Source organism: Calonectris borealis, chromosome Z, assembly GCF_964195595.1.
Source record: "Calonectris borealis chromosome Z, bCalBor7.hap1.2, whole genome shotgun sequence".
In the NCBI taxonomy this organism is placed as follows: Eukaryota; Metazoa; Chordata; class Aves; order Procellariiformes; family Procellariidae; genus Calonectris; species Calonectris borealis.
In genome coordinates, this window is record NC_134352.1 from 7,568,167 (window position 1) to 7,588,008 (window position 19,842).

At 36.8% G+C, this 19,842-nt stretch overlaps 1 protein-coding gene across 14 annotated transcripts in view; it reads left to right on the plus strand.

Moving 5' to 3' along the window:
- The window catches only part of SSBP2 (single stranded DNA binding protein 2), a 190,681-nt gene that overhangs the window by 151,165 nt on the left and 19,674 nt on the right, over positions 1–19,842 (plus strand). For 6 of the 14 annotated variants that reach the window (XM_075136986.1, XM_075136979.1, XM_075136975.1 and 3 more), the window contains 6 exons: positions 1,663–1,754; positions 7,963–8,011; positions 9,933–9,968; positions 14,488–14,542; positions 17,733–17,803; positions 19,106–19,184. In XM_075136986.1, coding sequence (XP_074993087.1) covers positions 1,663–1,754; positions 7,963–8,011; positions 9,933–9,968; positions 14,488–14,542; positions 17,733–17,803; positions 19,106–19,184 — 382 coding nt within the window. The remainder of the gene's footprint in view (positions 1–1,662; positions 1,755–7,962; positions 8,012–9,932; positions 9,969–14,487; positions 14,543–17,732; positions 17,804–19,105; positions 19,185–19,842) is intronic. The other 8 variants (XM_075136988.1, XM_075136981.1, XM_075136977.1 and 5 more) reach the window with 4 other exon arrangements.

Genomic DNA, 19,842 nt, shown 5'->3' on the forward strand with positions numbered 1-19,842 from the left:
GATTATTCCCGTCCTGCAGGATTCCATAGAGATCTTTAACCTGGTCCACACAAATGATTCCTGAATTAAAATAAAGAGGAGAGATACCAGGAGGAGAGAATAGGGAGAATGGCTCAGCCCTCCACATCGAGATGGAACTAAAACAGATAGGGAACTGCTGTTTTGTTACAGTCAGACTGTGTTCTCTTCCAGATCCGGTAGTGCCCGCTGGGGATGTTACTGTGCCCAGCTGCTTTGACTACCCACCAGTTACTGCCCTGCAGTTCTGACAAAATCATCTACGATAACCTAGATTAAACAGGAGGTTTGAGTTTATCTGGCTGACTTTTGCCTGAGCATGCACACCGATTGCTCTACCGGCTGCACACAAGGAGGCAGGAACGAGTAGTGGTTGATGACCAGCAGCATCTTCAGGTGGCACTGTTGGGTCTGGAAGAGAACACCTGTTTGTAGCCTCTGGTTGTTTTCTTGCAAACCAGTTATCGATGGGACATTTTCAGGATTGTCAACAATGAAGAAAATTTTAAGTTTGGCATTTTTGTTTGCAGCGACAGAACCTCCTCTCCTAGTTATAGATCAGTTCTATATCAGTTCTAGATAACTGATATGTCATATCAGTCAAGGTATAAACAGCAGCAGACCCACACTGTTGGATTTCTCCCATGTATTCATGACTTCATGTTTACATGGTTTTGTGAATCAGACCAACATAGAGAACACCCATAAGCCTGAGTCATATAGTTTATGCAGTTTGTAGTAAACTATACATGAAATAGAGTGTATTAGTTTTATTATTGGAAAATAGACTGCAACAATGTTCTAAATTTTTCTAAAAGTAAATTGCTTCTTTGTCCCCCCCTCCTTCCAAAATGCACAGCTGTTCATTTTAGAGAATTTACTATTATCCATTCTTTTGAAATACCGGAAAAATGTAGCAGGATTAACACAGATTAGGGAGTGCATTATGACTATGAGGTGAGATAGACTGTTCTGCTTGTATTCCTCTGAACAAAAATAGGTATAATTCAGTTTTTCATGTAAATAGTACAGTTAAACTTTTGTCATAATATCAGCGCATAAACTCATATTTTATAGGCAGTGGGCAATTCATTTGTTGGCATCGCTATGACATTCATTAACATATTAAATACTTTCCATATTAGTCACCATAGACTTATTAGAATTGACTGATTAGAATAGAAATGTAATGGTTATTCTGTATGTTATAAAAGTGATATCATATGGTGTAATTTTAAGTTAGTGATATGCTAACAAAATCTAAATAAAAATAATTCTGTTTAAATTCTAGGATGTAGAAATCTTAGAATCTAAGTCCAGGTTTCTGATTTTGAATGAGCTCCCTTGGTATAAAAGTTGAATACATTACAAAACCTGCCCCTTGCTGGCCGTTGACTTGACCTCTATATGTGTAAATAATGCCTCCTGAAACAATTGACATTTTTAGTATTCTTAGTCTATTTCTATTGTTTGTAATGCTTTCTCCTTGGGGTTAACAATATTATTTTTTTAAGTCAACAATGGAAACTCCTGAAAGAATGAATTACATTGGCCTATCCAGTCAGCAGTTATGGAGGGATATCATTAACCTGCTGTCCTTTCTTTCCCCCTCCTCTTTGGTTTTGTTTTTTTGTTTTGTGGTAGTCTGACCCTTGGTTATCATTGCAGAACTATGGAGGTGCAATGAGACCCCCTCTGAATGCTTTAGGTGGCCCGGGGATGCCTGGAATGAACATGTAAGCACAATAATAAAATCTTATAATATTTAGAAAAATCATTATTTCATTGTAGAAGTAACATTTGGGTACATAAGACAAGGAGAACATGCTTTGATAAGTAACATGCTTTGATGACTAATAACTGCAATTTAAAAAAGTGAACCGACAGCAGTTTCCTCCTTCTGCATGCATCTCTTACAGCGCCTTTGCTGTCCCTACAAGTCTGTACAAATACTCAGTTTCTTTCACAGGTCAAAGTTCAAATATTGGGAATATGTTGTCAGTATAGTCACCGATATATTCTTGTATGCATTTTTTTAAAAAATGACATTATTTACATTTATGTTTTTACTTTACTCATTAAATATTTTGTAAAGAATGGTGCAAGTATGGTTCTTTTCTGCAAAATAAAGAAGTACTTAATTTTAGCAAAATAAAACCATTGCCTAGAACTATTTATAAAAAAAGACATATTTGAAAGAAGCATGGACGATTCTCTCTCTGTTGCTGTTTTTATTTCCATAACTACATTTATTTCCACTCTAAACAGATAGAAGAGTATTACAGACGTGAGCGTAAGGTTTTCAGTGTTTCTGTGTACTTCTGGGACTGGATCATCATTTGGTAAAAATTGATACAGACTAAATTCAGTTAAATTATACTGATTTATTCCAGGCATGGATTTAGTCATGGGAGTGTATTATGCCTTTTATACCTGTAGACAACCCCCCTTTATGAGTGTGTAGAAAAATTTCAGATGTAAAACTAGTGTATCTAGAGTAGACTAGATCTAAGCTGAGGATTTTAGCATAGCGCGTGGCCCAACGTGAGCAATCTTCTGCACTTTAGATAACTCTTTTGCTTGCTTGGAGTTGCTTACAAGATTAGCAAGTCTGGGAAAAAAAAAAGGTACTCCTTGTATTATTTAGAGTTCTCTCTTAAGAGATTCACAAACTTTGAGGGGGTGCTATAGTTTCCTTTAGCATACCACAGACCAGAGATTATCAAGTCATTCTTGTGTCATGGCCCTACCTCTACTGAAGTTGGTACGCTTTCTCACAACCAGCATTTTGCAGACCCTGGGCTGGTCACGGAAGGCAGCATGGTGGTCCGGCTATCGAGACACTAGAATGATTTTACAACCTAAAGCAGAGAACATGTTCTTTTCTTACTCCTTTTACATCTTTGTCTTTCAAGAATGAATTTTCAGCGGATTGACACAGAAAACACAATGAATATGTGCTTGTTATCATTATATCATAGATACCCATTTTTACTCTTATTTTTATGGGAAACATAAATGAGAGATGATAATTTTCATTTCAAGTAAAGAGTTACCAACCTGAAAAAGTAAAAGAGGTATTGAGATAGATAATACCATTAAAAAAAAATCCAATCCATCTATCCTTAATTTCTTCTGATTTCCAGACATACCTTGAATTCTTGAAGCAAATAAAATAAAATCTCAAGTTGGGTGTTAATCTATCATACACATCATATATTGGACTCAAAACAATTCTAGGAACCTTCCCAAGGGTAGGCATTTCTTCTTTTAAACAAAATTGATGTGGAAAAATATTTAGATATTTGAAATTCAGTGTGAGTATGGTATAAGCACTACAGAGATTGTCCTTAGGAGGAGATTGAATTATAAAAAAAGAAAATTAACTTTCTAAAATAAAATGTTGTAGAAGTAAAATTGAGGATAGATATGGTATTTTGAGGCTACTTATCCACATAAGTGAGAGTTTACATAGGAAAAATAAGAAAACAGGTTCCTGGATGACAAGAAGAACTCCTGGTCTGCCAGAAAGAGAGAAGATGGGTTGAAATACTAACATTTCCATATTGCAGCATTTAATAAGCACTTGTGTTGAGCCAGTAAGCATTCATAGATCACGTTCTTTTAATTCAGTGATGTGGGAAGTACATTTTCCTTTGAACTTGTATGTCTTCTTGAAGGGGACACCATGAATTGGAGTCCTTTACTTGGGAAATTCATGAACTTTGATACAGTATATGATCATCTGAGAAGAACAAGATGTGAAGCAATAATTATGAAGTAGGTAACCATAGCTGTCTCCAGGTCTTGCCAGGCATATACTGCACTCCTTTACATTTCTTGCAAACTCATCTTTACTCCAGCTCAGCTGAAAGTGGGAACAGAATGATTTTGAACAAGACTTCATACTGTCCTTTTGCTTATTACAATGCACTTTAAAGGCATAAGAGAGTCCAAAGGGCTAGCACTGGAATATTATGCTATAGTGTATCCTGACCTGTGTTACCTGCTGAATCACAGACTGTTGTAAGGAGCTCCATTATGGCATGCCTGACTACATGAATAATTTTTTTACTGTCAAAATGAGTATTTTTTTCCCCTGTCAAATGGAGTGACATATACTGATCAAAAGGAAAACAAAGGGGTTACTATGGTCTGGTTTTCTTTAATTGTATTTCCAGGACATCAGTTTTTTTCTTACTGTAAAGTTACTGCTGTCAAAGTTGTCCTTATACCGAAATCTTAGTGAAGGCTCATTGTCTGGTCAATTCCAGCATTCAGGATCAGTCAGAGTGCATCCAAGGATAACCTACGGGCAATGGCAATAGGTGGACCTAACTGTGTTAAATGCGTTCTTTGTATTGTCCCTTACAATTTGTCTAACGCACAGTGCTAAGAAATAACAGTGTAAGTCATTTAGTGTACTTACATTTCTAGGAAACAGGATAGCTATACATAAGGCTATTGCCTTGTAGTAATGTACATTTGTCTTTACATAGACATATCTTTTTCTTACATGAAAATTTTTCAGTGTTCTATTCAATGTTTTTGGATTTTTGGCAATGTTAAAATATAAAAATGTGTACTCTACAAAAACAGTTGCCATTTAAAATACAGCTTTTTCTCCTCAGACAGCGCAAAAGGAAGCTGTTTTGCTTAAGAGCAGAATATCTGCCAAATATAATTTTACATTTTTCTGGATGAAAAAGTGTTCTTTATTGTCAAAAATGGCAACAACCAGCTTGAGAGCTCATAGACGGTCTTTTAGTCCAGGAGTACTACCACAAATGTAGTACTGCTAAAGAATTGCTTGCTCCGTCATAACTAATGCCTATCAGATTACTGTTTGAAACAGCTGATACATGTCCTATGTTCTTCTACAAAATAACTTTATTTTAGCTATACGATTTTAAGTTGAAACTTGGTGTAGCCATTTTTAGTAAGAATTTATTTCTTTTTGGAACAAAATGGCAAATTTCAGGGAGCAGTGTTACATTTCACTGGCACTTTTTAATGGCCTGTGTGACCTGCAGTGCTGTCTCAAGCACTAAGAATGTATCAGTCATGCCTGAAATGAAAAAAAATGTGATTTTGTTTTTTAACTTCAATTCACAAACTTCTGTCTAGATGTTTAATTTCCTGATTGAATATATTTGCCTCTTGGGAAACTGAAATTTTAGACTTTTATTTTTTCAAGTACTAGGATCAACGCTATAGGACTAACTTTAAGGGTAAAATGCAGCTGTAATTAGTCATAGCGATAGATACTTCATAAATTACTCTATTTTGGAACTGGTACATTCATAATAATGTTTTATGACTCTATTGATGCTTCCAAAATAAACATTTAATAAAGGGCAAAAAACCTGCTTGCATTGCATTGAAAAAAATTGCAGGTAGCTTTTTTTTGTGTGTGTTTTATAAGCTAACAACATTTGGCTCCACAAAAACCATATGGCTTTCCAGCAGAATCTACTACAGTGTTTCCTAAGTCAGTTAGCTAGCTTATAAGCTAATAGCTCTTGGAATTTGCAAATTTACTGTAAGCCACGGACAGCTTTTTAGATGAAAGGTGAGTTTCCCAGTCTCCTTGTAAGGCCTGTCTGAATGTCCATGTTGCTGTGGTTTAGCCCAATCATGTATCTGAGTCGGCTTTTTAGTATCTCTGTAGTTCAGAGTAATCTGCAGTGTTGTCACAGCTATTTTCCATTTGATGCTTTTTGCTAGATATATTTGTGTTACTTAATGTCACACAAACGAGTTTTGGGCTGAAAACAGACTTCCAGTGTGGTTACGAATATCCCTGATTTCTCTGAAAGAGAGCCTCCAATAAACCAAATACAGTATATATAGAAAAAAGAACAACTTCTGGCAGGGGGAGGGGAAAGAAAAAAAGAACACCTAATATTTCACCTTGTAATCGTTAGCAGAGGAGAAATTGCTGAATATTTGACCTGAGGAACATGAGTACTGAGAGTTCCTTTCCTTGCTTTGCCTTCCCTCCTCCCATTGATAAGGCAGAAAAGACCCTCACATACATTCCTGTTTTCCAACCTTCCAGAAATAATCAATTTTCACTTGATTTATTTCAGTTGATTGTTTGAGCTAATTTCTTTATAGTTTCATCAACAAGGTAATTAAAAAAAAAAAGATGCAATATTAAATCCCTCGGGCAATGTATCTATTTAATATTTTTTAGTTTTGCAGGACTTTAAAATCGATAGAAAACTTCCTGAATTCATTAATAAAGCCTGCTTTCTCCTCTATATTTAAATCATTCTCCCATGTCTTGTAAGCTGTGGTGGCTAATGTTGCTTTTCTAAAGCTAATGAGGCCAAAATGCCATTTTAAATGAGAAAGTTCTGTCATCTGCTCTTCCTCTCAGTTGTCAGGGCCTTCAAAAAGTGATTTCGTCTTACTTATAAATAACTAGGAGTTCTTAATGCTCCCAGGAATAATTATGGTTATTGAGATGTTATGACTGTAAACATGGAGATTTTACCTCCCGTATGGCTTAGTTCCCTCAGGACTGGCAAAAGACGAAGCCTAACGACGAAACTATTTTTCTGAGCTCAGCTAAGAGTGAGAAAATTAAAATAACAGCAAGAGTTGTGAGAAAAACGTGCTCTGTCTGGACGTTTTTTTCCTTTTTTCCTTTCCCCATTCCCTTCTGCTTTTAGTACCGCTCTGATGTCTCATCGGAGTTGGCTTTATCGAACAGGTCTTCTGCCTGTGAAACACTCTTGTCCCTCCTGCTGGGGAGCTGCCGCCTGATCATGCGTACACCATTTGGGCCAAGTGTAACGAGAATGTCTGAAAAGTTTGAAATTTCCATTTTGCCTGCTGTATGATAAATTTCATGTTTCTGTGACTTCTGTGGAGATAACGTAGCCTTAGTCAAGCCACAAACTGTTTTTAGGTACATCTCTAAAAATATGTTTAAAGTGTATGTATAAAGTGGCATGTTTTCGATTTTTAATACGTGACATTTATTATTGTTATTGTTATTGATATTATTATCAGATACAGGTTATAGCAACATATTTTTTGTGGCTTGTTCTTTTAAAAAATAGGTTTTCCCAAAACATTTATAAGGTACTAGCATCACTTTCACTACTATACTTGCAGTATTCTAGATCCATACTCAATAAATGCATGCATCCTCAATTCTTCAGGAAGGTACTTAATTATGTAACAAAAGTATTGTTTCTGTGACTGAAATTACACTTATATTTTAGTACCTTTCTGCCTTTGTCTGTACTGTAAGTAGACTTCTGTGGAATGTGTGATAATTCCTCCAAATATTTTTGAAAAGGTTAACAGATTACAAGGAAAAACACTCCTCATGAGAACTTAAAGAATTTGGAAACTTGTTTTTTACTCTTTGCAAAATTTCTGTGCCACATTAAAATGTTGCGTCTGTGTAACACAGAGTTAAATTCTCCGTGAACAGAAGGAAGGCACATCAAGAGACAGAAATTTGCAGTGTCTTTCAGATTGTTCCATCGAGAATATAAAAGGGGAATGTCTGGCACTTCCTAAATTTGCAAATGTTTGGGACCGATGCAAAACTGTGCCAGCTGCACGGTAGCCTCTGGCAGCGTGGCTACTGGGGAAGGACTCCTCATGGTGCCATTCTGGCAGGTCCTGTCCTGAAGAGTACAGAAGAACCAGAAAGTGTCTTAAATGTGAGTGGCAGGGTTGTAATAATAAATAAATAATCTTTAATCAACTCATAAACTGATTAAATGATAATGGTACTGCAACGATGAGAATTTTGCTACAGCATTATAACTTGGTGTAGTTATCGTTTAAAAACACACTTTAATTTGAAAAAAGCCATCTCCTTCCTTACTCTGGGAACAGATTATTTTGATTTGCTTCCTCAGAGCTGGTCAGAAGGTGCGGATTGTTCTGTGTCTCATCTTTCATCTTCTGTTGCAGGGGTCCTGGGGGTGGTAGACCTTGGCCAAACCCAACCAATGCCAATTCTGTAAGTAAATATTTAAAATATATTAGACATCATCTTATATCTAGGGAAGTATTTCTCATCAGTGCTCCAGGAAAAAAATTCCACGTCATTCAACAAATAGAATACTGCATGCTTTATATTTTTCCCTGTAACCCTAATGCAGAGCAGGTACAGTGAGGAGCACATCTGAACAGAGAGCTCATTGACCTGCAAATTTCCAGCTCTGTTCATAATCACACAACAGTTCTGCATCTTTACATCAGTTACAGCACTCCCAATCTTGGGGTATGTTTAAAATACATTTTAGCTTCCTTTAGCACAAGTGAGATGAGTTAGGTCAACACTATCTGGCCAGCAAGCTCTACAGAAATCACAGCTTGTTAAGATACAGCTTAATGTGTGCTCACATATTTTACATAACAAAAGCATATTTGCTGCTCTTAACTAGGGAATATGGAGTCATAGAGCAATTGCTTGCAAGACATCAGCCATTTTTACATGCTTTTTGTAAAAAGCAGTGCACTCTATTGAATTTCATTGCAACAACTACAAAATGAGGTAGTCTAATAGCAGCTTGAAGGAAGAGGAGGTCAGTGAGGCATCCCACATGAACAACAGTGTCTGGTATTTCTTCAGAAAAAAGGTAAAGTTTTAATTTTTATTCGGTGATCATGCATCATTAGTATAAGAATGTATTTAGCACTTGTAGTTGGATAAGTTGGATCTGGCTTAACAGACTAGGCTGGTTCTTTCTGTTGTTCTCAGCTTTTGATTTTTTAATTTTACTAATGACAATTGGGGAAAAAAAAGAACTTAAACTCTTCCTCAGTTTTCTTTTGCATGTACTCAACTAAAATGGATGTTAGGATATATTTCAATTGATAGTTGGAATATTTTCATTCTGTGAAATTAATTGAGAAGTCCAGTAATAGATGTATTTGTAAAAATGAGTTGGCTGACAAGTTGTATACAGTCGTGTAAGATGCTTATGCTACAAAATAATTTTGTATTTTGTCAGTACAGTTGCTTAATTCTTACCCCATCCTGCTGTAATAGCATTGGTCCGTGCTCCTTTAGACAGAATAATCGCAAAGGCTGTGATAAAGAAGAAAAACGGGTTATTCACAGGCAACTGGATTTCTCCAGATACCCTCTGTAACAAATACCACAAGTGAATTTGAAATGAAAAAAGAGTAATGCAAAGAAATAAAATTAGGGTGAAAGATATAAGAGAGTTGCTTTTCCTTTTATGGTCAAGATGTTAATCAAGATTAAGTATATATAAGAACATAAAAATTCAGTCCATGCTTGGGTTGACTCTGAAGTCCTGTTGACTTAAATGCGAGCCTGTGCTGCTTAAGTTTATAAACCCTATAAAGCATATTACCTTAATAATCTTATAGCTTAACCTTTTACTATAGACTGCAGATCTTTACAGACCTTACTGTGGCTCCTGCAGTAAGAATAAGAAGACTCTTGTAGCAAGAACTGGACTGGTACTAGGCTTCGTAACTTGGTATCTTAACAAAGTGATGCTGGCTGTTAAAAATGCATGCCTCGCGTATTATGAAACAGTGGAGAGCAGATATCAGACCTCAGCCTACAGACATTTTGATGTGTGAATTATGTTATTCATATTAATTTCATTAGAGTGACTACCAGGGCACAGTAATCTTAAATGGAAATATTTTTATTTGAAATATTGAGTATTAAATTTGGTTTGTGTCTATATTGCTAGTTTTGGACTTGAACATACTTGCAACGACAAGTTGTTGAAAAGAAGAGGTGTTTGTTTTGACAATAGCATTTTTCCGTAATCCTTAACTGTGTCTTAGCAATAAATTAAGAAAGTAAGTGTTAACCTACAGCTGTACATAAATGTATGTGTGGACTCCATCTCACTGCAGAAGAAATTACTGTGTTGTTTCTGTTGATATTACAGATACCTTATTCTTCAGCATCTCCTGGGAACTATGTAGTAAGTACACTTGTGTGTGTTTGCTTATTAGAATAGATGTTACATTTTATTTAGGCAAAGAAATAGCTGTCCAGATGTTAAGAAGAACCCTTGTGTATTGGTTGAGAACCGAACATCTGATCTGCACTTAAGTTTTTTCCTGCCATCTATAGTGCATATTTTGATGTTCATTACTAGAGTCATTATCAGTCTGGACAAAGTTGCCCTGAGTGCTGTTTTATTTCCACAAGCATTTCTATAACCAATACTATATATTGTCTTCAATAATAAAGGACAAAAAAACTCCAGCTTTCTCAGTAACACAATATTGTGTATGAGTTTCTGAACTTCTTCAGGAAAAAAAGCATTTGAAGAATTAGAACAAGCTTTTATCTCCCCAAAGATGTACAAATGGGTCCTTATAGCTAACATTTTAAGGGAAATTTTTTGTCTTATAATTACCTCCTGAAGACTTGAAAATTCTTTTTTTCTCCATAGTCTGCTATGTCTTCATTTCACAGACATTGTCTTAATTTATTATGGATTAGTTGGTATCATTGTTTTTTCTTAGTCTGTACTTTAGAACAAAATAGTTAAAACTTTGTAATAGACCCAGCATTGAGCTGTCATTCAAAAGAACATGAAATGCTAACCCTCTGTCTGGAGTTTAACAAATACACTTTACCTATCAACAAAATGTTTTTTGTTGGAGTATATATTGCTGGGTTTTGTCTCTATCCCAAGAGATTAACTTTGTTTATCCTTTTAGCCTCTTTATATTGTTGTTGCTGTTGTACTTGGATTATTTGTACTTCTGATGTACTCTTCTAAAGCATATCGTTTCATCTATTCTTATCACATGCTTAGTACTGGTGTCACAGGGTAATGAGGGAAAATTATATTTTTGTATATGTTGGATTCCAAATTTCTATTGGTTGGTCAGGTTTCAGTAGACCTCTCTTTTGATATTTAATGTTTGATCACCTGAAGATTAGACAACTGCAGGGCATTGGCTTTAACCAGCATGAAACCTGGAACTATTTCAGAATGTGGAAATAGCAGGTCCTTCACCATGAGGACAATATACCAGTGTTTTTTCATGTTTGTGCTGCTTATAGGTGTCTCTTACTTTCAGTCTTTGTGAGAGAGATGATCCTGCAGAGCTAAAGCTGAAGGATGAGTTCAAGGATGAGCTTGTTTTGTTTAGACAAAAGCAATTACTTTTGTCCTTTCTTTAGACAATTAGCTGTGAAAAAAAGTTATGATTCTCACAATTGTCCATAGTTGTAGTACTCATTTTAGGGGAAACAGTCCAAATCTGCTGATCTCCAAACCAGTTCTTTTAATGCAGAATTTCATAGATTTCTCTCTATTGGGAAGAGGTTTTGTTGGTTTTGCCCTAGACATTAGTGATCAGTTACTTTTGCAGATTTTGAAGATTTTTTTGGAATATTTGACTTCATAGTCTCATTTTTTAGAAGTATGAAATCCTGAGAAACTAGGAAGGGAGATACTATAGAAAATTATTTTAAAGAAGCAAACCTAAGTAAAATGCAAGTTGTGATAGCGGACTCTGTTGGTGTACTCACATCAAGCCAAAGGTCAGCCAGGATAAATGACTTAGACAAAAGAGGCCATCACCATATTTCACTGTATAGATAGAGGAGGAGTAAGAGTAAAGAGGTGATGTTACCTCTTTCAGTGACAATGATGAGACTGATGCTGGAATGTTGCCTCTAACTGGCAAGGTGCAAGAATGAGACACACGGAAATTTGAAGTATTGGAGAAAATGCCTGAGCCTCTGGTCAGATGTGCTCTGTGAACTCCAGCTGTGCTAGTGGGAAAGGTTGCTGCCTGATTACTCGTCCCCACTCTCTTACTGAAGGTTACCACTCCTTCAGGTCTGCCTGGAGTTCCTTGGATGCGTGACCCTCTTCGTCCAAAACAACTGAAGTTGACTGAAGCATTTAAAGAACCAGGTCCTTGCTGAAGCACTTCAGTGGACCCAAAATACTGGAGGGACACTCACAGAGGGAGCTCCAAGCAGAGCTGAGGCTGCTGCTAGCAGAGGATAGTGGTGAAGGGTTGAAATCTTCTTCTGCCAACATAAATGCTTGCACAATGCATGTCTTGTGTGATGCTGAGAGAGTAGTCTTGCTCCAGAAAGGCTCACCACATTTTGGAAAAGGAACGTGTGAACTCCAGCCGTACAAACAGCTGAATAAGCAAAACTGGGGGGGCAGTAGCTTCCAAGAGAGTGTTTGCAGACAAGGTGTGGGCTGGAGAGCTCTTAAAGCAGCTTTTTAGCCAAAGGATTCGTGATGTGGAACTACACGCTTTGAGAGCTTAATCTGGTTAGTTTATCAGACAGGTTTTTGAGAAATAATTCCATTACATATTAATACATTCTCAGGGAAATGAGAAATAGTTGATGCCAACAGGCTTTCCAAGAGAAGAAAATATACAAACAATGCAAGTAAATGCAATTTTAAACTTAGATACAAATGCTAATAGTGATGATAAGTAACTTTTCTAATAAATGATCAGTTAGCGGTTTCTACACCTCTTGATGTGATACTGAAAAATATATATGTGAACCTAAAAAAATCAAGTTGGCGAGCTTAGTGCACAAGTACATGGATAAGAAGTCATAGCCTGTGATGCCCAGAGGGTCATATATGTGATCGAAAGGTCCCTTTGAATTTAGAGTCTGTAGCTCTGCAGCAGCAATGGGAGAATTTCTTGTTGCTGAGGGCTGAATAAGCCTTTCAGACACTTTTGGCAAGCCCAATCCTAACACGAATTGTAATTTGGGGGAAAAAAAAGCTATGTGGCTGCTGGCAGTATGAAATGAAGTTGTGATTATGCCTTGATTTTTATAAGCTGATCTGTGGGTTTCATGGCGGAGCAAGCCTTTGTTCTATCATGCTTTATAAAAGATAGTCAGTGACCTTGCTTGGTTCACCAACAAGGGGAAGCACAAGATAAAGAACTGGTAGGTGCTGTAACATATAAGGGCATAGAGAGATATATATGTGTTGACTGACTGCAGGAATGTGCTGCTGCTTCTGGGTAAAAGATTTCTGTTTCATCTACAATTAACTGCGAGTTAATCACTGGCTGGCAGACAGAGGTGCTTCCCCCTTGCAAGTATTTTACTTGTACAAACCTGGGGAGGAGTGGTATCAGTCAGAAAGCTGCTACGTTACTGAGTTTGATTGTCTGAAAATAGTGTTTGCTAGTATATTATTGCTAAATGTTTTGTAAGAAACGTTGTTTTAAGTAAGCCATTGAGAAACAGGGTCTATTGTTTTAAATCCAAGACTTCTTTGCCTCCTTCCAAAATATCTCAGTGAATTATAGCAAATCTCAACAATGTCCTTGTAAGCAGATGGGAACAAGCAGACCTTTATATTCAGTGCCTCTGAAAAAATGTTCCTGTCTGGAACAGTATATCTGCTATTTTAAAATGTAACAAAAGAGATAAAAATACAGTAAGAGTCATATGGCAATTAAAATAATCATCTGATGTTGGCTATCTGTGCATTTTTTATTACAGAAAGTCAATATTTATTGGCTTTTATTGACACATATTTTTATCAAACTGGAAGTTGGTAGTTTTTCATGTTACTTAAAAACATTAGTGGATCTGCAAACATAGGAAGCAAGGAGTTATGGTTCTATTCTTATGAAACAATTAGGATGTTTAGAATAAAATTTTTGGAGAAATTTTTAAAGAGCCTTAAAAAGCTTGTTTAACAACCAGAGCAGTTTGTGTGCAGTTCTTAGTCATAAACAGATTTGCAACACGGAAATACCTGAAACTAAGAAAACAGATGTTCCTTGATGTTTTGGGTGTTTGTTTTTTTTTTTTTCCTTTGATTTAGCAGTCTAGTCAAGTCTAATGACTGTACCCAGCATTATCCTGACTTTCTTAATCCATTTGTCATTAATTTGAGAACAAATTATGTGTACAGATGTTATTTCAAAAAATTGTAGGATATTACACAGACAGAATTAAGATGCCTGTGGCACTGAGATACCAAGTCTGCCTGAAAAAGAAAGCTTTCTTAAGGTAATTAGGCTCTTCTGTCCCCATAGGACACCCTCTTGTTTTGTGCTTAGCAAACATTGGTTACTCTGCCATTGACTATGTACAGAGTACAACAAAACAGAAATGCCAGCTGAAAACCCAGCGGTAATAAAAGTAGGTTGAGGGAATTAAATATAATTGTCTTAGGCCCTGCTCCAACTATTTCTCTTGTCTGACTCACAGCGTGACACAGAGTTATTGACTAATGGATACTCCTGTGTCTATATACCCACGTACATCAGAAGTCTGTGCCAGAGCTTGCTGACCAATTACCTTGTCTTCATCTGCGATGAGCTGTTCACTAGCTTATGCGAAAATATGCATATTTTTACCAGAGTAACTCATGACATTCACAATACTTTTTTTTTTTTCATTTGTACTGTGTTCATTTTTTACTGCGGTATTTTTTTCTTTTCATGCTAACTGACATTTTCTGCCCTCTCTAGGGTCCTCCGGGAGGTGGAGGGCCACCAGGAACGCCTATCATGCCTAGTCCTGCAGGTACTGAAATATACTCAGAAATAATAAAAGATAATTATAAGGGATTTTAGGAAGTACACAAATTATTTTTCAGACTTTGATTTTCATGAAGTATCAGCTAATGAAAAATTACTAGATTTGTACTTTCTGTATCAGTTTTTTTCCTGTGCTTTCACTCTCTTTCTCTCCCTGCTGTGCTGCAGAGATAGAATAGATGCAAACCGTTGTATCTGTAAAGTTCAAAGCAGTTAATTTCTCTGGGTTTTGAACCCATCTTTTCTTCCACAGTTTCAGCAATAGCAAGGAAAAAATTAAAGAAGACACTTGTTTTTGCTAATGTTCTTTGGGACAATTTGGACCCATTTGGAAATCAGGAGATTTCTGAATCCAGTGAAACTTTCACTGTAGCGTCCTGTAGGGTTGACCTGACCAACATGTGGCTCTTGAGCAATATGCGACTCACAGGCATGGCGGCATCCCGCGGCTATGTCATCTGACTGACAGCAGGATCATGCTGGACAGATTGCTCTCCTCTGTCCTGCAGTGGAGGAGTAAGACCCCAGAGGAACCATTGTCATGTCCTACCAGTGACCTGTTCCCAGAACTTCAACTGCCCCATTGTTTCCCCAAGTAACATGGTCTGTATCTTGCAACTCTGACTATGTGGAGATTTTGACCATGCAAAAGATTGGCCACATTCCTACTAAGGTTTGAAGAACCAAGGAGGAGGATGGCAGGATTCAGGATAGCTAGTTAGCTTCTCAAGGCTTAAAGATGGTCAACTAGATGTATGTACTACCCTCCATCAATGTTCTGCAAAGATCCTGATATGAAGGTGGAACTGCAGGATGTGGAGGATGCTGTCCTCCCCCATGGACAGCATTAGAAATCTGCTAAAATGAAACTAATTATATCTTGTGTAACCCAATATGAAGTAACTACTCCTTTTGGCCAACATCTGCCTTTGTAACTCACTTCCACCATCTAAGAGGGACTTACTCACCTCAGTGATGTTACAGCATCTTCAGTCCTATGTTCCACATGTTCTTCCTGTCCTCTATACAGTATAAGAGGGTAGGGAAGTTTCCTAACAGGCCATGAAAACTCCTTGCACCAATATAATACCTTCATTAAATACAATTCCAGGGCTTTAAGAAAATGCAACCTGAGGTAATGTGTAGGACTTCCTTGATGTTCATATTATCAGTGAAAAAGATAATCAGTGCAAGCTGGCATTTAAAAGTTAGAGTCTCTTTTAACATAAAACAAACTTATGGACAGCCTGCACTTTTAAAAATAGTCAGCACTGCAGTTATGGCACGTGTTAGGCTGTCTGCGTGCAGCTCAAATAAAGCTTCTGTTGACAGTTGTTCCCCTTTTCAGTTAGATACTCAAAGATGTTTTGAGGCTCTATTTTCCGAAGTATGAAAACACTTAGAAATTGTCCACCTGCAAATTTTGCAAAGGTACTTAACTTGCCTCTGAGACAAACCAGCTCCGAGGGTTCCCATGGTCCAACAGACCCATATGTATTTTTACATGGGCCGGCAGAACATGGGGAGAGCCAGGGATGTGTTTTTTAAAAGGATCTGGTGGTTGAAGAACTTTCATATGAAACTTGCTTTCATAATTTCAGGGTTAACAGCTTTTTGTTCCTTCTTTTCCTCAAACAGCATATTTAAATGTTGTAGTGATACATAGTGCTCTGTATATAATGGAATTATCTACTCACCATGGTTAATGAATGCTTAGAAAACTGTCTCAGAAAGATTAAGGACTAGAGAAAGACCTTGATTTTAACTGCCCGGTGTATGTACAAAAATATTCTTGCGGGAGGTCAGGCCGCATTCCCAGTTCCAACACATGTCAGTCTAGTCTTGGCTTTCTTGCTTTCACTACTTCTGACTCAAAAGTGTCCCCCATCACCTTGTCTTGGAAAAGGATTTACAGCTCAGCAGTGGTTTTTGCCTGTGTTGTCAATCTCAAATCTGTGGTTCAAAGAGGTGGAACGGTCTTCTGGAGGAGCTACAGAGTACCAAGCTATTCTTTATTCTTTTTGCAGATACTATAGAGGTACTGATTTTCCAGAGTTACCAATGCTTTTTTAAATCATGCTGTCCCCTTAGGGATATATTTAGACTTTCCTTAGGTCATTCTCCTCTCAGTAAACTTTACATTAAATGGCCTATCATCAAGTTCCCTTAGGAAGGGTTTTTGCCTAATTTGTCTACTGCTGCATTTTTTGCCTTCTCTTTCTTACAAGTATTGATGAAGGGTGTTAAGACTTCATGTGCATTAGCAGTAGGGATAAGCTGGAGATCAGAATGAATAATTTGTATCTACTAGTGGTTCTTAGGCATTGGTTTCTTAAGTTCAACCAGAAGAGTTATGTGGGTTGTCTTCTATGTGTCTTGTTAATTACATCTTGCATTTCAACTCTGGAGGTGCTCCATCTGGACGTTCACGTGCATTGATTGGAGGAAAAGGACTGAGATGCAATATAGCTGTGTCAACATCTGGCAAGGCCAAGGGAAACTCAGGGCAGAACTTACTGACTTAGGCACCACGCTGTGCCAGGGTGGTTTTGGACTCGGGTTTTTTTTGAAGCTTTGCCCCACACTATACCATGAAGATACATCAGCTAAAGCTGTCCTTAGAGTGAGGATCTTTGCACAATGTTCCACTGATTGGTTAGATATATCTTAAAATCAAATAGACTGACATGAATAAGAATAAAAAATTTTCATTCATTGTACTAACTTGCAGTCGGTATAATGAGAGGCTATTTATCATTTATTACAGATGGAAAACAAATTACAGGAAGTATTGATAAGAAAGAAACTCCTGTTTTACAGAAAATATCAAAGATGATTGAAGTAATTTGGAACTCCAGGAAAAAGGGTTTATGGAATTAAATAGTTACACATATTTGGTGATTCATAAAACTTATAGCAGTCATGCATAAAACTGGAGTCTAGAAGACTCTAGACTACTAGAAGTAGTCACTTAGGGACCATTGCAATTATTTCATTTCATAGCTCTGTTGTGTGGTAGCAATAGATAGAAAGGGAATGAAACCTTCCATTATATTGCCACTGTGTATCAGTAATTCAGGCACAGAAATAACATGAACAAAAAGACAGAAAATGTATTAGGTGAGTAGTTTTATTGAAAGGTATATATTAGCACTTAAAATAATCTTTTATTACAGATTCAACCAACTCTGGAGACAACATGTACACTTTAATGAATGCAGTACCACCTGGACCCAACAGACCTAATGTAAATATGAATCTAGTTATATACTTCTTTGAATTACACAGCCTTTTTTTATTGAAACACTATGTTTCCATCACATACCATTAATATTAAGTTTTCCATTTTTATGGGTGACACTTCAGTTGCTTACCCGCCCCCCCCCCGGTGTACTTTTTAATGTTTCCCACATCAATCACGATAATCCAATAATGACTGGGGCATATTCTTCTACATGGAAAAGACCTTAGAAGCCTCTGCATATGGATCTTGGGGACGACTTAGTTTGTCACACTTTGGTGCGATAGACTTCTGTGTGACAGGACGTCATCCTAGGAGCTGCCACTAAGCATTAGCTTCTGCAGGATTCAAACTTTTGTTATGAAAAAGTATCTACCCTTGAAAAGGGAGGAGAAAATTGCTGAAAGTGACCCAGTATTATGTTGCCCTGCCGTTCTGTAAAAAAGGATAAAATTAATTCCTCTAAGAAGAAACCAACTTCCCTGTTTACATAAATGAGATATTAAGAACCTATTGATAACCTTTTAAGTATTTGCCTAATGAACTAGTTAACTTGTGACTATTTTAGCCTGAATTTCAGCAGTTCTAGAGCTGACAAAAATCTGGATTCCTAGGTAGAACTTGTTTCTTCTCTGATCTTTCTCTATGCTTTAATATGTAATGTATTTCTCTGATTACCAACATATTTCACTTAATCACGATCACCTTTTGAAAAAAAGGCCAGTAGAACTTAAAACTACAGATATTTCGATATTGCTAAATCATTATGCAGTGAATTTTAGAAATTTTTCTATAATGTTAATGTCTTTAAGTTTTTTAAGAACTAAATTTAAGGTTAATATCTGAAATTGGACAAAAACTGCTCATGCTGCAAAGGTAACGCGGAGTAGTGCGATTGTCAGTACGGATAAGGTGGGGTTTGAAAGCTGTTGATTAATCAATTACTCATTGAAGAGAATTGTGAAGTTCCAGGTAACTTCCACGGGAGTAGAGCTAGGTCAGCACTAGCAGGTTTGAAAGTCATACACAAAATGTTGAAGTAAATAATAAATTATTCCTAAGTTATTTTCCAGCCTACAGAGGTGAGAGTTTCCAAAAATGGTGATGGTAGCATTGGAAAAAGTGAACAAAAGCAGTGATGTTTTTGCAGTCTTCACATGAAAGACTTTCACTTGACTTGTGCATTGCAGAGCTGGGACCATGCATTTTGCCTTTACATTTTTTTCTCCAGAGGAATATTTTCTTTATTAGATTATCTACAAAAGATTGTACAGTAATACCAGTTTTTAATGTCTGATCCTCTTGTAGTTTCCAATGGGGCCAGGGTCAGATGGACCTATGAGTGGACTGGGTGGAATGGATTCACATCATATGAATGGATCATTAGGTAATGATAGTAAATATTATGAACATTGTGAATTTTCAATGACTAGTGGCATTTTCTATGACTAGTTCTCTGAGTTGTGTGGAAGACTGTATATAGAAATTTTGTAAAAACTGAAAAAGCTGTATATACATCAATAAGAAGTATTAAGATACTTTTTAAGCATATGAGTTGGCATACATTATGCACCTCTGGAAGAAAAATACTGTATTTTATTTATATAAGAGAGTATAGTTTTAATCCAGTTGATGAAAACCAGTCTAAAAGCATACCATCGCAGTAATGTAGAGGTGAAGGCTTAAGAATCATTTTTATTTACCTCTCTTCCTCTTTGAAAATCTTGGGAAGGTGTCATTGTGACATGCTGGTCCATGTTCTTATCAATTACCTGGAAGTAAGTTACTACATATTTTGATGTATGTGTTAAGCTGGTTTTATCCCAAAATTTTGATATCCTCATTTGTTCTATACTTAGCCATACATCTGTTAAGTGTGAGTATTACTACTCCATCCCCATTAGCAGCTTCAGACAGGTGCCAATTTCAATGCACCCAAAAGAACATGAATTCTTGTCAGGGCATACAGAGGCAGGAGGAACAGTGTACTGCTTGACTTTCGACAGTATGATTTTTGAAGGGCTCGTATCTAGGGGAGAAGCCTT